The sequence below is a fragment of the Schistocerca gregaria genome, chromosome 8, assembly GCF_023897955.1.
Source record: "Schistocerca gregaria isolate iqSchGreg1 chromosome 8, iqSchGreg1.2, whole genome shotgun sequence".
NCBI lineage: Eukaryota > Metazoa > Arthropoda > Insecta > Orthoptera > Acrididae > Schistocerca > Schistocerca gregaria.
The window spans coordinates 234,456,040-234,473,977 of record NC_064927.1 but is presented as its reverse complement, the minus strand read 5'-3'; the positions used below and the strand labels follow the sequence as shown (position 1 = coordinate 234,473,977).

At 35.8% G+C, this 17,938-nt stretch overlaps 1 protein-coding gene across 3 annotated transcripts in view; it reads left to right on the top strand.

The window, feature by feature from the left end:
* LOC126284590 (histone-lysine N-methyltransferase SETDB1-like) overlaps positions 1-17,938 on the top strand; it is a 318,415-nt gene that overhangs the window by 260,463 nt on the left and 40,014 nt on the right. For 2 of the 3 annotated variants that reach the window (XM_049983633.1, XM_049983631.1), the window contains one exon: positions 8,873-8,967. The exons of the other annotated variant lie outside the window; for it this stretch is intronic. In XM_049983633.1, the coding sequence (XP_049839590.1) occupies positions 8,873-8,967 (95 nt within the window). The remainder of the gene's footprint in view (positions 1-8,872; positions 8,968-17,938) is intronic. 3 annotated transcript variants of the gene reach the window in all.

The window sequence follows — 17,938 nt, the reverse complement described above, 5'->3', positions numbered from 1 at the left end:
GTCACTCAGCACATTGCCGGTATCGAAATTAATGTGAACATTATTCTTATGAAGCATACATGCTACTTTGTCTAAAATTGTTGTGATGTAAGGCATGACAATGTATTATAGATTTTCTATTTTTACTTCTCTAGCTAGTGTGAGTAGCACTAGCAGAAATATTTTAACTCATCTCAGTCATGTTGGCTGTACCATATTTTAATTAATAATGTTGACTGCTTTCCTTGCTTGAACCAAGTACAGTCAAAGAAGAAAAATTACGAGAAAAAAGTCACTTAATCACACATTTTTGAACATTGTTAGCAGGGAGTGTCACGAACAACATACTAAAAATCCTAACCGGCGGAGAGTGAGCATTGGGGTGGAGGCATGTTTAAAGGTCATTTTATGTTTTTCTTGAATAACTCGAAAACCATGGCTTATTGCTAAAATTTGTCCCAGTACAAAATTATCTGTATTAAATTTCCTACAAAAAAGGTATTATTCATTTTTTTTTCTAACACTAATACTGTTCCAGTTCAGGGGATGGAAAAATTGCATGTTATTAAAAATAGTGGTTTAACAATGGAAAGTTAATTTTTATCATTAAAAAAATTGCTTAAGAACAAATTTTAAATACGCGCGCCACATCTAAGTGTGGTAGAGCTGTATTAATGGCTAAATTGTGTACCAGAGATGTAACAGGCTCGAGGGGGAAGATGTGGTAGTAGAAGCATGGGGGAAGGTAGGTTACCGGATTGTGTTCATACACTTCTCTCCCTTATAGGCGTGCAAACTGAAAGTCGCCTAAGCGATTTCCCACTCTGGCTACCCCACTACATCACAAGAAGCAACGAAAGTATTTTTCACAAAGATATTTGGGCCCTCCACACCTCACCATGTGAATGACTGGTGACACAGTGTGCAGTGGTGCTTATTGTGCACAAAATGCATCAAAAGTACATGGAATGTAGGTATGATTTACTAATAACACTAATGCAACTAATGCAGATAGACAGAATATGCATAATTACATAATTATCTGCACTTCTAGAGGAGAAGTTGATTCTTAGTCATACTGTACAGCAGCTGTAGTGTTCTTCTGGGAATGTCAGCTTCTCCCACTTGCTCGCTTTTCAATTTACAGACAAATTATACCTCCCCAGCATTTCCTGTCCAATTCTCTTAAGTGAATACACAAAATATCTTCACCAACTTGATGTTTATACAGTGAAGTTATTTTCAGTTTATTAAGTAAGTTCTTATTTGTTGTGGTTGTTGAAGGAACTGTTATATAAGAAATATCAACAGCTGGAGATGTCAACGGTTTACCACACTGAATAGCCTTTACAAGTGTAATATGCTGTCAATGTATATTTGTCGATGTTGATTTCATTGTCTCCACTATCACTGTCTAGAACACTTTTCACAGCATGAGGGGTATAATTGCTTCACCGCAACCTCAGCTCTCCCAAACTCTGAAGTATCCCAGAGGCTAAAACTATCTTTCCCTGCAACTGAAAAAGGTTCTATAGAACTTCAGATATTTCAACACAAAATCAGGCAGTGTATTAGAGCAGATAACTATTCTAGACTTGAACATGATCAGTATTAACATCCGTCTTGGAAGATATACTGTGGATGTGCAGTAAGTGGCTCCACTCAGTGCAACCCACTCTACAAATAACACAATTAATGTGAGAGAAGTGCAGTAACATTTTTGTCAATCAGTAACTCACCAACAACTGTCTAAAACACTGTTATATGGCTTGGCAATAAGCTTTCAGTGATGGACAACAGTGATGTACCACATTTTACCAGTCCAGTCCAATCCAATCCCTTTTCCAGCAACACTACATATGTCACTGACAACATCATACATATAAATTAAACACACAGATATGTATTTCACATAAAAGCTTGCTTAATAATGCGTACACACAGGACTGTATTTCACATAAAAGCTTGCTTAATAACTGCATACAAGTAGTCATTCAGTAAACTAAAGGTAACTTCACTCTGTGAACACATGTTCAGTGAATTTGTATACCACTTAAAAGAACTGGGCAGGAATGCTGGGAAGAGAATAATCTGTCTGTAAACTAGAAAGTGAGCAGTGCCCTCGGTGGCAGAAGCTGCCTACCCAGAACAGCAGTACAGCTGCCATACAGATTGACTAAGAATTAGTTTCTCCTCCAGCAGTGTAGGACACTGTGCAGAGATTTGTATAGATTCTGACCATGTGCATTACTTGTGTTGTGTCACCACCAGACACCACACTTGTTGGTGGTAGCCTTTAAATCGGCCGCGGTCCGGTAGTATACGTCGGACCCACGTGTTGCCATTATGAGTGATTGCAGACCGAGCGCCACCACACGGCAGGTCTAGAGAGACTTCCTAGCACTCGCCCCAGTTGTACAGCCGACTTTGCTAGCGATGGTTCACTGACTACTAATTTGCCGAGACGATAGTTAGCATAGCCTTCAGCTACTTTATTTGCTACGACCTAGGAAGGCGCCAGTATCCGTACTATTGATATTGTGAATCCTATGCCATAAAGAACGATGTTCTCCATTATTGGATTAAAGTTAAGTATTCCACCAGCTACGTCCGTTTTTCTCAATTCTAATTCTCTTGTCATGTTCCAGACCTCACGCTAGCCTGCGTGAGCTGAGACGCGTGCTTTTCGGCCTCCTGTAGCAACGGTGTCGGCTCTCATGCCAACCACAAAAACTTGCATTAGAGTTATTAGTAACTCATACCTGCATCCCATGCAGTGTTAATGCATTTTGTGCAAAATAAGCAACCCCGGGCATGTTTACGCTCTGTGTTGGCTCAGATAACTTGGTGAAACACCTCATAGTTTCTTCTTGTGATGTACTGTGATAGATGTAATGGGGAAGCACCTGCTTGGCCTGTAGTTTGCAGACCTATTAAGGAGGGAAGTGCATGAATGCAATTTAGTGATGGTTCACGCATTTATATATTCGCATTTATATATTTGTCCGGAACCCACGTTTTAAAGTTTGAAATTAATTCTGTACAATAAGAACAATATTTTTAATAATCGGAGATTATCCCACACCAGCATGTGGAAACTGTTTAGTTCTGGATGGATAGGAACTTCTTGTAGGAAATTTAATGTAGTTTAATTTTGTAATGGGAAGAATTTTCACTGTGAGCCATGACTTAAGAGTTATTTGATAAACACAGAAAAACAACCTTTAAACCCACCTGCATCCCAACTCAGATCCCACTGATAAGGATTTTTAATATGATGTTCATGACATTATCTCCTATCACTGCAAAAGTTTTGGAATTTTTTATTTTGATATGTTGGGAAGATAAAACATTCCCAGTGCTCAGTTAGGAAAGAGTCACATGAATTTCTTCTGTACAGGTCTACAGCATCATTGAATCATTTAAATGATGAAACCATATTAACAACCATAGGCTGCCAGTTTCATCCCTTTTCTTCACTTGCATGTAAATTATATCATTGGCCACCTTAGTGTTAGCCCATTTTGAAACGTTTGAAACGTGATTCCAAAATAATGTTTTGTAGTATGTTGGGACAGATGCTTGTTCCCCACACGGACATATGGTAAAGGCTATTGAGAGGGTATTTGTGTCAGCAGTATGTGTTTGAACATTGCTGTACTGAACATTGCTGTACTGAAATAAGTGTGTTGATTAAATCTAAGACTAAAATAGTGAATACTGCAAAAATGAAAGGTGAATAATTGTGGATTAGGAATGAGATGGGGAAAATGTACAATCATAAAGAATGGTTTAGCAGGCAGCTATATATAAGGCAACTATTGTTAGGAAAGACCCACCACTCCTCCAGTTTGATAACATTCTTAGTCTGGCAGATGGTTACGCAGATGTGATCAGAGAAGACTTATGTTTACTCCATAAAAGAAAAATTACTGTGCTTGTAGAAAATAAACAATGAAATACTAAGCAACAAAGTAGGAGTAAAATTCAACGCAAGGACACATTTTTCTCAAAGAGCAGCAAGTCTAACAGATATCCTGTGTACCAGGGTAGAAATGGTATTACTAAATAAAGGATTTAAGTATATGGTAACTGAATCTTATGTCGGTTCTTGGTAGAACAACATTATAATAAATAAAAAGTACTAGTTTGCTTTTGTTCTGCAGTATTACTTTTGTTGTGTTAACCTGTTTTCATCGTACAAGGCCATCTTCAGACATTTGCTGAGGATTGTCACCAAAGAAGTTAAAATGTTTGTAAACAAAACATTGAAAGAGAAGTTACACATCTAGATTGGAGCAGATGTACAATATCTCACCCAAATTTCAAGTTAAATCAATAAAAAAATTAATAGCAAGAACTAAGGTTTTACTAGACATGGCACAGTTGTCAATTTGCAAGCAGGGTGAGCTCACTAGCAAAGTCTTGGAACTAATAGCCAAACAGATGAAGTTGCAAGAAAAAAAATTGTTACTAGTAGGAAAGTGTATGATACAGTGTTAGATATTAATAATACACTCTAAGAGAAAGATGCCATTGTTGTTAAGTCAGACAAGGGTAGCACATTGATCATCACTCAAAAAGACAAATATAGAAAGATGGTAAATGAATTTTTCATGAATGACAATATTATAAGATTGATAAGGACCAACTAATAAATTTAATGCACATAAAAAGCTTGAAAATGCAATTCTGTCTTCACAGGAAGAAAAAAAATTAAAAACTGTCTTGTAGCAAAGCCCAGGTACCTAAACCTTAGAGCCCAACAAAAGATCCATAAGGAAAACACACAAGTTTGTCCATGGGAGCCCTGTGTATTTGTTAAGCAAGAAGCTTAATGGAATCATTAATAAACTGTATGTATTCAAAACTAATTTTACAATTAGAAACTCACAAGATTTACGAAACGAGTTTAAAAGCATAAAAATTCCTATGAATAGGAAATTTGCTTCATTTGACATTACAAACCTCTGTACGGACATTCCAGAACAATTTATTAAAATATAGTACAGCTAACATGATCGAAATGAGGTAATTGAAGTACTACAGCTAGTGCTATTATACAATTACTGAATGTCACCCATGGGTACACTTGTTAACATCTTTGTTAGCCATGTAAAGTGGAAGATTTTTAATGAATGTAAAAAGAACGGGGATTAAATAGTATATTACAGATGAGTGTAGATGACAAATTGATCCTTTTAATGGCAGCATTGGAAAGATAAATTACATGCACAAACAATTAAAAAGTATGCAAACGGATTGATCATGGAATTGGAGTGGGAAATGAGAACCAGCTTCCTTGATTTAATAATAGTAATTTGAAACATAGATTAGGCATTCATAGAAAATGTACAACAGATACAATAGTGAACAGCAACTTCTGTCATCCTACTGCTCATAAAAAAGTGTTCTTCCATTCGATGTTCATCACATTGTGAGCTTTCCATTAGAAAAGATGAAACTGGTAAAAAACTAAGAATAATAGAAGTCATAGCTAAAAACAAATTACAGTTTGCACACAATTAGTGAAATGTGCCAGGTGAAGTAGAAAGCAAAAGAAGTAATAAAAAATTATGAAACCACATTAGCTATAGAGGGGAAAAAAAAAAAAAAAAGCAAGTCTGAAATACACTTTCACGCCATTATCGGAACAATTTCAGGTAAAGTAGCATGTATGTTTTGTAAGAATAATGTTCATGTTAGTTTCTGTTTTGACAAAATGCTGAATGACATCAACAATCACAAAATGAAGATAGAGCCACCTGTCAAATAAATTTGTCACTTACAAAATAAACGCCAGAGATTGTGATAAATTTTACATTGGCCAATTATGGAGCAATTTTAACACACAGTTTAAAGAACATGTCAGACAGAGTAAAAGTAATACATTCACATTTAGTATGCATCTGAGAGAAAGCAGCCGCTCCACGTTAGACATAAATGTAACACTAAAAATTCTCACAGAACAGAAAAGAGATTGAGATGCATAAGCACCTCATAATGCAGCCAATGTAAATAATAAATGAGAAGACAGACCTGCAGAATAACTATTTGTATACAATTTTAATCATATTTTATTTCCTACATGAATTATCTGTGAAGTAAAAGATTTTTAGACAATTTTAATATTTTTTTCCTATGTGAATTAAGTAATAAAATGACTGATCTTATCCCCATCTCGTCAATGATTGCAAAGCAGTACTGTATCTCTGCGTAGTTGTAGTTTTGTAATTGTACTAATGATGAAAGTTATTAATTTTAATACTCTGCTATAGGAAAATGAACATGAGACCATTTCAGAGAAAAATATTACAAGAATGATGCTTGGACTTATTCAGTAATAATTAATGTAAATGATTTTAGTATTTTACAGTATTGTAAATGATTGTGACAGTTCATATATTGATGTGACATACGACTTTAATCAAATGTAAGTACTGGTTTACTAAAGGGTGAGGGACAGTAATGTTGTGTTGCTTTGTGGTTTGTGTAATGACAGTTAGCACAGATGCTACTATCTGCAGTGGCATAAAGACAGAGGACAATAAGCTATTTTCCTATTTTAAAAAACATGGTTCAGATTTTTGCTATCCTGAGTGATTATAACATTCAGCTCACATTTACAGTCAATATTCTCATAACACACAGTTTAAAGAACCTGTCAGACAGAGTAAAAGTAATACATCAACATTTAGTATGCATCTGAGAGAAAGCAGCCTCTCCACATTACCTTTTTGTAATTAAAGCATAAAAGTTATCAAATATCAAGATTTGGTCATGTGACCAAGAATGCTCTGTTATTGGCTGAAGCTCTGATGACGTCATAGACTAGGAGTAAGACTAAGCTATACATGTGTTACAGGATTGTCAGCTGAAGTTCTTAGGTTTTTACGTACTTTTTCTGCAAATAGTTCAGCTGTTCAATAATAAAAAAATTCATTTACATCTTTTAAGTACCAATAGAAAGGAATTCTGTGTATGCTGATAGTGTAAACCACACAAAAGTTGATGCATTTATGCTCCAGTCATTTAGAGAGGTGATATGTGCAAGGGTGAACAATCATCCCTGCAACATCATTAAACTTGCAAGAACTAAGGATTCGTAGAACTTTTGGAAATGGCTCCATATCTTTTATGTAGATTGTCAACTGTCAGTCATGAACTACGACCCTAAGCACAATAAAATTATTCTTGGCAAATCATAGTGTTGATTTCGACTATACAAGACACTTAACAGATATGCCACCTGTAGCAAGTGCATGTGCTGCAACATATAGCATGTATAACTGCAGATCAGAACAGGTTTGAATCTCTTGCTAATGTAAGTGGATGCAAACATCACGGAAAAAACACTAATACTCTGTTTCTAATTGGTGTATTGATGTTTTGTAATTGTGATTTGGTTTTCATATCAAATGACTTTCAATTTGTTTTACAAATAATTAAAATATTTTTGCTGGCAGGTTTCGAATCAGAGACCTAGGAATATGACTTCTAATATTCAGCAACCCATCATTTTACCAACCAAGCCACCAAATAAGTGCAACAAAATGGCCACAACTATAAATTTTCTGTGAACTTGGTATCCTTGAATGTCACTAGAGAACATGATGTTCAAGAGAGAAAAAATTGTGTTATGAGCATAAAATGACATAATTAACCATTTAAGACTATTTCCAGAAAATAGTCAAATACCCTATTCTTAGAAAGATTTAATAAGATCTCGTAGCATCTTGGTAGCACTAATGAATATTTGATTTTGCCTTTATTGGTTATAAGTAACATCAAAGCCCATGATGTAAGAATTTTAATAAGACGTAACAACATGTAACCAAGACTTTGTACACATGACTACAGCTCCCTCTAGTGATAATTTTGTTTCTGCAAAATGATAGCTCCTATTATAATTTTTGATGATTTATGTTTCACTGTGATTTGTAGTAATTACATTTATGTATGAGTGAATGAAAGTACATAGTATGATGTTAAATGAATACATAGTATGATGTTAAATGAATATGTAAGGGCTAGTAAACTAGCTGTATGTAAAGTTTTTGCTTACATGACGTTTTGTGAAAGTTATGCATGTAAGCTGATGGTATGTGGAAGACTATGTTCGTAATTTTTGAGATACGTATATGCAGGAACAAATGCCTGTCCCCACACAACACTGCACAATCTTTTTTTTAATTTGGTACACACATTACTAAAATCATGTAAGTAATGAAAACAGAAACGGTAACATGTAATCATAATGCTGTTCACTAATGTGTCTTATGTGTTTACTGTAGCTTTGGGATTATGCAGCAGACAATTGAAAATGGTCTAGGGTCACACCTGGCAAGTAATGTAATTTATTTGCAAAGTGCATTAAAGGAAAAAAACTGACAGCCTGCAGTGGTTAAAATAGTTCCATCATGAAGGTAAAACTTGTTTGCCTCCTTGTCACATATCCTTTCATTTCTCATTAATCTTCTTATGTTATTTTCCTGTTTTCTGTTAACTGCTACTAATGGTATATGTGACCACTTCTTCAGAAGTGTGCTTATCTTTAGTTTGTCTCCTTACAGTTTCTGAAATAGATCTGATTAGTTTAAAACCAACAGGTATCATCATTGTTTCGATAACAAAATTTTTAATATGGGCTGTTATGGTTGGGTGTAGAAAAATTATATGATACAGTGACAGATATGTTTCTAATGGTGAAAGTAGTGGATGCCAGTTATTTGCTGCTTTTTTTCTTTCAAGCTTATATAAGATATTATATTTTGTAATTAATTTTTAACCCAAGCCACTTATTTTTCAAGTCATTTCTCAACTTTATGTGAAAGTACGAGTGTATAAGTGGTTTACATGGCTGAATACATGATCAAGCTTTACTTTTCTTCAGGACACGTCTTCGTAATAGACGGTCATACCAGGAATCATCGGAGAACATCAGTCAGAGCAAAGAAACTACAAATGCTCGTGCTAAGAAACTGAGGAGTAAGTCCATGTTGGCTCTTCTTTTTCTTTTCCTTCTCCCATCATTAGAAGAAAAAAAGTGGAAATATATAAAGTAGCTAATGGCTTGTAGCAGTTGTACATTAAATTCACCCTCAGGTAGCTAAATATCAACTTTTTGGAGTAGAGTAGTATTCATCTGTAAGTAGAAAGGCAAGTTTGTAAAAAGTAATGAAAGGTAAGTAGCTTTATTCATTACCCACTTAAGATTTGGTTCTCCAGAATCTGTCGATATGTACTATATTCCCTTTTGCTTCAGTCCTGTTCCCTATTGCAGAAATAGGAATCCCTTGCTCCAAAAGACTGTGGTTGTTTAACATACTTTCTGTATTTTTGTGTGGGATGCTATTAAAGAACACTTTTTCGGTAATAGTTTGAACTTTTAATTTTTATTGCACTGAAAATAACAATGTGAGAGAAAATAATTTCATAATAAAATCTCCTTGAAGGGAAGCATGAATACTCTTCAGTCAGCATGACCATACCAAAAAAGCAGCAGGTATGGGGGTTTATTCATTTATGTATGCATAAAAAAAAAGATTTAAGAATATGCCAAGGGCTTTGTACAAAAATAGCCAATTACATGTCATAAATCTGCATATTTAAATAGGTTTCTAAACAATTTGTGGGGTTTTCAATGCATCTTTGCAGTAATGAGAAAGAAAAGCATTCACAGTTCGGATTTTTGAGTGCTCTCTGATGTGGCAGCTATTTGTACATTAGTTAGTACCATAAATGAATATTCAAATATCAAAATACCTTTAGCTAAGATATTTTCAAATGTATGTATCATTTGCTCGCATCACTAGGACAGTAGTTTGAGAAGTGACATTGTCACAAAATTAAAGATTCAATATTGAGAATAAGTAGTCCAAATACTTGAGGTATTAACACTACTTCAAGGTATATGGAAGGTTGGAAACAGTATGTCAAGTGGTTCTACTCCTTTTGGCCCCCCCCCCCCCTTTGTAAAAAATTTGTTTGCTGTAAACTTCAAGAGTACAGTTCATCCATTTTTGTACTATTAAAAGAAAAACAAATAAATAAATGAACACATCATTATTGAAAAGTGTAATATAATATCAGGAAGCAGTAAAAAGTAATAATAGATTACATTTTGGGGAGACATATTGAAGAAATTTATGAAATAATTTTTTCTGTTTCTGTCACTTTTCACTAATGTTTATTAGCATAAAGCATTTCGGCAGCATGCTGTCATCATTAGGTGCTTTGCACTAACCACTGAATCCACACGGTGGATGTGAACCCATGTCAGTGGTGGTTGTTTCTCATCACTCACTTTACATACAGTGCAGAAGCAGTTTCCTCATGCAGATGTGCATTCAGTGAGTGCATGGTGTCAGGTGAGCGGCCCAGCCATGTAGCTAAAACCAGCTTCATCACACTAATGCGCTGAGAAAGGATAGGAATACATGTAGAATTCGAATTTTGTTTTTAGCTGTTGATTTTCAATATTTTCTAAGTATAATGTGTATGCTGTATACCTGAGATTCACCAAATATTACCACATTGATCAAGTATGAAAATTGAGATGATAATCAGGTATTGAACTTTACTGAATGTCTTCGATTTAGCTGTGGAATTGAAAATTTTTGTGAATGAGTAGCTGATGAAACATTGTTCATGTTCACTCTGCAACTAAAATTGCACGGACATGGAGACACACTTTGAATAGAACATGTGAGAAAGTTGTATGTTGAGAAGCATGACAACTGAGTTTAATTGACAACTTTGATTATCACTGACCAGAACGAGGAAGGAAAAACAAAATACAGCAGTAAGCAGAGATGAGCATTATTTTAATAAATTTCTATTTAAACAATAATTTGAATTACTAGATCATTCAAACAAACAAAATCACAAATAAATTATTAGTATCTTTAATAATGAAGAATACCACAGTATTTCATTTATTTACTACTTCTACATAATTCTATAAATGGTGTTTGTTCTCTTGGCTCAGGCTGTTTCTGTTAAACCCCCCCCCCCCCCTCCCCCCAGTCCTCTGATTTTTTTTTCTGTTACTTATCGCTTCCTTTGCCTGTAACAATGACGAAGATGCCAAGTCAAGTTGCACTTTGTTTAGGAGTACATGTTGAACTCTTAATTCATTGTATAAGTCAGTTCAGAGATGAGAGGAAGGCGAGGGCGCAACACTATTCCTAGTGAAACACTACAGTGTTCAAAGCATACTTTGGATTGAGCACAAGTTTACGTGCTTTGCAGTGTAAAAAATGCTACAAAAAAATGACTCCTGATCATTTTAGCAATTACACTACCAGTGTGGCCCAATTCATTTGACTCTGTGTTTTTGCGAGTGCTTACCCCTTCCCCCTATTTACGTGTGGAATTATTCTACGTGAGCAGCCAAAGATGAGTATGCAGCCGAAAGAAATATCAAGGAAAATGAGTGATACGTTTCAAATGATGACTTGAAAAGGAAATTTGTTTTGAATGTCATTTAGAGAGTGAAGTCACAACAAAGTTATTGGCCAAAAAACAAGTGGTCCACCCTGTTGCTGAACACACTGCCAAACATGATGTCCCTCATCTCAATTACTGCTTCACAGCCTGTACCATATAGATCCTTCCCACCAACATAGCTTTTCTGAATTGTGCAGATGGGAACTTTCCCTGCAATACATCCTACATTCTCGTACCCTCATGGCCTCAACCTTCGTTAGTCACTGTCCTCACCCATCCAGCCCCCTCCCTGTTCCCATTCCAGCACTGCAAAGCCATCATTTCACCGCCACACCCAGTCTTTTAATTTCTTTTTATTTCTCTCCTTTCTGCTACTACCCCATCCCCCCTCTGCGCCTTCTCTCCTGCCCTCCGTCTAAGTTGCAGCACTTGACTCTCTGCCACTCCCACCATACTATCCCTCCCCCTCCCCACTCAGTCTCCTCCTTACCCCCACCCAGTGGCCTCCCATCATGCACTGGTGCTGCTGCTCGCAGTGTGGTTTCAGCTCTCTGAGACTGCAGGTGTGTGTGTGTGTGTGTGTGTGTGTGTGTGTGTGTGTGTGTGTGTGTGTACTCTTGGCAAAGGCCTTAATGACTGAAAGCTATAATTGTGTGCATCTTTTTGTTGTGCCTATCGCGACTCAGAATGTCCGCTATATGGTTAGTAGCAACTTTCCTTCTCTGCTATTGTCATGTGTATTTCTCAGTGTTTATGAAAGAAGATAGTGTTTTGAAAGTCTTATACCAATCATAAGATTATTATATCAGATATGTAACATCATTATCTTCTTTGCATATGTAGAGTATGTCATAAAACACACAACTGAAGCATTTACAAAATTGTGTGTAGAACATACAAAAACCTTCATGAAAGCCAAACTGGAAGAGACTTTCCTTCTCACACAAACTATTATGATAAATCACCAATAACCACCCAGATCAAGCACACTGACTATCCATTCCAGGATATTGTAAATGATCTTCAGGTTTTAACATAAAATGGACAAGGGACTTCAAATGGACTTGTATGAAAAACTAGAAATTCTCGTTTATAGCACTGTGCGTGGTAACAGGTTGCTAAAACTTAAAATGACTTAGCAATACTGAACAACAAAGAAATCATGTGTCATGCTGTAAATATGCTCATATAAAATATTATATTTTTATTGTTTGTAGTAGCTTAGCAACTGAAGTTTATTTATCTTAGCTGCTAAGAGTCTTTGGAATGTAAACATCTGAATATGAAAGTGTTTATCATTGTGCTCTGTGTGCCATCCAAATCCAGCAAAAACGTAAGTAGGACATCAGTGAAATATTCAACTCACATAAGGTATACACCGAAATAAATTAGTCTTTCAGTGCACAGCACTAAATTTCAGTATATAACCTGACTGGCACACCCCCAGTAAATAGGCACCATTACACTTTGTTAATGTACATGTCACTGTAAAGCAGCTGATGATGGCAGCATGCTGCTGAAATGTGTCATTCTAATAAATATTAGTGAGAAGTGGCGGAAGCAGAAAAAAAATGTTCCACACGTTTGTTATATAGTTGGTGCTCTCAACAGTTTCCATACATGGCTAAATTTATGTTTATGTAGATGGAAGCTTAACTACAAGAACTGTTATGTTCATCTGTAAAGGAGCTATATTAAATTAATGTTCCCAAAAAATTTGCTGATTCTACAAACTTAGAAATTATAAATAGATGTATTTTGTAGATACTCAGCATTAGTAAGCTGTGAAATGATAATTTGGGCTACTCATTCAGCTACACCAAGCTCCCGATTATCTGGTTTAATGCCGACACGAGTGCACAGACAACCAAAAAACATAGATTGTCCAAAATACATGTCACATTTAGAAACCCAATGCACTGCACACCAAAAATTGGTAGCTTATTTATTCACTTCAAACATGCTGTATTTTGTTGTTATTTGCATTCAGTTCACTTTTAGGAAATAATTGTCCATTTTTTATTCATTTCTGTTTTCCATGTCCTCTGCCTGTCTGTTTTCATTCTCCGTAGAACCAGAAGATTGGTATAGCCAAATGGATTTTGTCCCCACATACTCTGATGACAGATGTCCACATTTCAGTGCCTCATTGTGCATGATGATAGGTTCCTCAGTTGCATTGTCTTCACTCTCTTTCACTGCCAAACACTCTTTTGCACTGTATCCACATCATGTAGCTACTCAAATTTCATAGGTAACATTCTTTAACCACTCGTGAAAATTTTTGTCATCGTATGTCTTCACAAATAGAAATTTGTATACTAAATAAAAATATCCATTCTGATTACAGCAGGACATGTCAGGCTTCTTTTTTTATTTTTCAAAAATTGCCGAGCTTTGTTAGGATAATCTGTACTCAGAAAATCAAGAGCTATCTGTACATAAGAATTAATCATTGCCCAGAAGATGGTGTTCAGAATTGTGTGTGGAGTGCGGTTTTCAGGGGTCTACACAAACAGTAGGAAATATTATCAACAACACCACACCACAGTTACATTCTGATGAAATTTGTTGTTAAAAATTCATTTTCATGTCACAGTAATATGTTGTTATATAGGGGAAAGTGATTCTATAGAATGTAACTTTTGTTCAGAATGAATACGCAGCTATGTAACTTTTGTAGTCTGCCTACAGTATATAATGTCTGACAGACAAGACAAATGAGCTGAAGTGCAACCTACAATGACATTGCATCTAAGTTCTTAAACGAGTTTCTGTTATGTGTAAGTAGTCAGTTTATACACTCGTAAATGGTCAGCACGTAGCCATATATAAATATATAGTATTTTCACAAGTACGCAGGGATGGTTTAAGACCCAAGCAACACAAGTGGCCATCTGGAGGAGAAAAAACTGAGAGGGGCACCACAGGCACCTCAGTACAAATTTTGTATGCAGGATATAGCAAATACTTATACTGGTGAAAGTACGCAATAACGTAAGAAAAACATTCCAGTAAACATCAGTAGGCAAATGAGCAATTTTCAAGACAAATGCAACTGGGTGTTTATGAGCCACCAATGACTTCAGTATCAAATACTGTCCTAGCGGGAACAAATTTGTTTGGAATGTAAAATTTTCAATTAGGTCGCAGTCCAGTTGGACCACATTGGTACTTTATACATCAGCAGCAAGATATATCTGTGGTGCTTCATGCCTGTACTACATGTTTAATAGATAACACATTTTATTGACTCTGGAACAATACCATGGGTTTTCTATTTTCATTAACAGGTTTTAAAGAGCTCAGGAGTTAGCTTAAGTGGAAATTAAAATGATGGGACTGCTGCTGTAAAACATTTTATTTCAAAAACATACATATTTAGTTATTGTTGCCCTCAATATACTCTCCTCTTCCTCCTCCTCTATCCCTACAAAGCTCCATGCATGCATATTTTCCATTGACAGAAACAGCGCTGAAAGTTTTCCTCTACTTCAGTGAAATGAAATCTTGTTCCTTTTGATGCAGATCTGATCTTAGGAAATGGTAAGTCACATGGTGCTAGGTCAGGCAAAGAAGGTGGGTTGTCTAACACTGGGATCCTGTAAGTCATTAAAAACCTCTTTAACAGGCCATGTGGTGAGAGCCAATGTGACGTCTTGATGCAGTACCTGTGACTTGTTCTTCCAGATTTTTCCTTAATTCTCATGGAGTTGAGCAAGAACCTCAAGGTAATAATGCTGATTAATAGTTCGACCTTCAGGAACCCATTGAAGATACACAATTACATGAATATGTGAAAAACAAAGCATCAACACTATAGTTCCAAAATGTAAGACATGTATGTTCTTTCATGTGTGTATAAGCTGTGGTAAATATTTCCAAAAGCTGAGATAGTGTGGGTAGTTTCATATATTTTTGTGTGTATGTTGACAGTATCAAAGATATCATCTCTTGTAGGTAAATAGGTGAGTGCTAGCTCATAATTTCATACATTAACTATTTAAAGGATATTGCAATCACCAGCCACATTCATTCCTTCATGTTCTACAAACAAAGAAATGCTGCCTGGCTGGGCGCGCGCGCACACACACACACACACACACACACACACACACACACACACACACACACACACACACACACAGTCTGTCAACTGGGATTGGCTTGAGGCATCTAACCACTTTGAACATAGTCTCGTTCATTATCTTGTCGACATATGGCTTGCATGATGAGAAGCAAACTAGCAACCAAAGGAATGGAAGCTGCTAATCTTGCACTAAAAGTAGAGGAGTTTGTTTCATGTACTGGGATGATTATAGCTGTGCTTTTTGAGGGTTGAAAAGGGTTATAATTTTTGTTATCCTGTATGAAAATAATTAGCAACGAGAACTCAAGTCTCCTGGACCATGTCGATGAAAACCTATGAGAGGATTACATTGCAAAAGTAGAAAAAGTGTCATGAACTATCAGGTCCATAAAATACTTCATCAGTGAGAAAACATAGTAATGTTTACTTAAATTGAAAATTCGAGTCAGATTAAAACTGTATACCAGAGTGGGACTCCATCCCGGTGCCATTGTCTTTCAAAGTCAGATGTCCTACTAACTGAACTGTCCAGTTGCTGCTCACGGCCTGCCCTCATCACTTTACTTCCACCAGTACCTGTCTCGTACTCTCCAGAGTTCATTCTGTTGTATATTGTTTGGATAACCATACTTTTTACCAGATTTGACATTCTCTTATTTCCACCTATTCCCACAATTTTTTAAAAAAGTGACTGCAGTCATTTTTTATCCAGTGAAGATGTATTAGCCATAAATGACCATGACCCTTTCAAAATCGCACTTCAGCGAGCTGATCAACTCGGTGGAAAAATTATACAACATTACAATTAGTGAAGTTTTCTATGTGCAATTAGACCAAGAACTTTTCTCTCTCTTTTGTTTTTTAGTCATGACTAAGACTGCACTGCATGTTTTTGTGACTACTTTGATTCATATAAAATGACTTGAGTTAATAAGAGAGAAAAAAAGTACTCCATAATGTATATTCTGTTGGTTTCTAAATTATGCTAACATTTTTTTTAAAAAAAAGTTTTTTTATTTTTATATATTTTTACTTCTACGACCTGATTTCTTCCCCACCTACCATATTTGAAATTATTGTTTTTGTTCTTGTTCATCTGTTATCCTTGCCCTCTTTTACCCTCCCTGTGAACCAGCCGCTATTTGTTTCGAATTCTGTGTCACTTGCTATTGGTAAATTCCACAACCTCTGCCAGTTGTCAAGTAATGGCAAAACCTTCATTGAATTTCTTTCTCACATACTGCACAACTGCAAGGTTGAGACTTCACATTCATCTCCGCAAAGCCACCAGTATGATTTGCATAAGTAACAACTGTTGCATTGGATAGAAATGAATGCTGTGGTTACTGGTAAAAGCATTATCGCCCAAAAATAAAAATGCTAACGTAACGGCAACAGTGATGTGTTTGTGAGCAGTAAGTGATAGTGATAATTCTATAGTTTAGTTTTAAACATATTACTGCTCTTTTTGAGGCAGGGCATTAGTTTTCATCATTGAGTAATTTTTAAGAATGGTGAATAAAGAAATTATGTATGCTTTATAACACAATGAACATTTAATAAATGATACAGCACATTTTATTTTCTCAGCCAGTTTTTATTGGAAACATTGTAATTTTGCCTGCGATTTCTTTAAACCGTCCTGTGTCATGTCATGTATTTCCAACAACTTAGCACTATAGCAGTGATAAGGAAGTTATTGATGCAGCAAGAACTTGGCTGAGAGAGAGAGAGAGAGAGAGAGAGAGAGAGAGAGAGAGAGAGAGAGAGAGACCTGTAGAGTAGTGCCATGGCAGCATACAAGACCGTTGTTTAAGATGGCGTAAGGTCATAGGACTGAATGGAGATTATTTTGAAAAATACTGTTTTGTAGCCAAAGAATTGGGAAACAGTATGATATAATAAGTTATGAATAAAATGATCCTACTTTGAGAAAAAGGCGGTGTTGCATTACTGTTTGAATGACCCTTGTAGGGGCAGTCAGTACATAATTTTTGAAAAAGTAGTTTTTGTGTTACAACTGTGCATCTTGCTTTTACTTAGATTTTGTAGTAATTTAACATATTAAAGTAATTAATGAACTGCATGGTTCTCATTTTCTTGCAAGGCTGACCATTGAATTCCTTTTTGATGTAATTGATGTGCGTTTACAGAAGTGTTACAGTGAACTTCATTAATCCTAAGGGGCCAAAAAATCAGAAGTTAGTGCTAAAAAAGTTGTGTTACCCATGGACTCAAAATTCTATTTTGGAATACAGTTTTTCTACATGTTAACCATTATAGCATGTAGATACAAAGTATGTAGATACATACATTACTGGCCATTAAAATTGCTACGCGATGAAGATGACATTTTACAGAGTCGATTAACCGACAGGAAGAATATGCTATGATATGCAAATGATTAGCTTTTCAGAG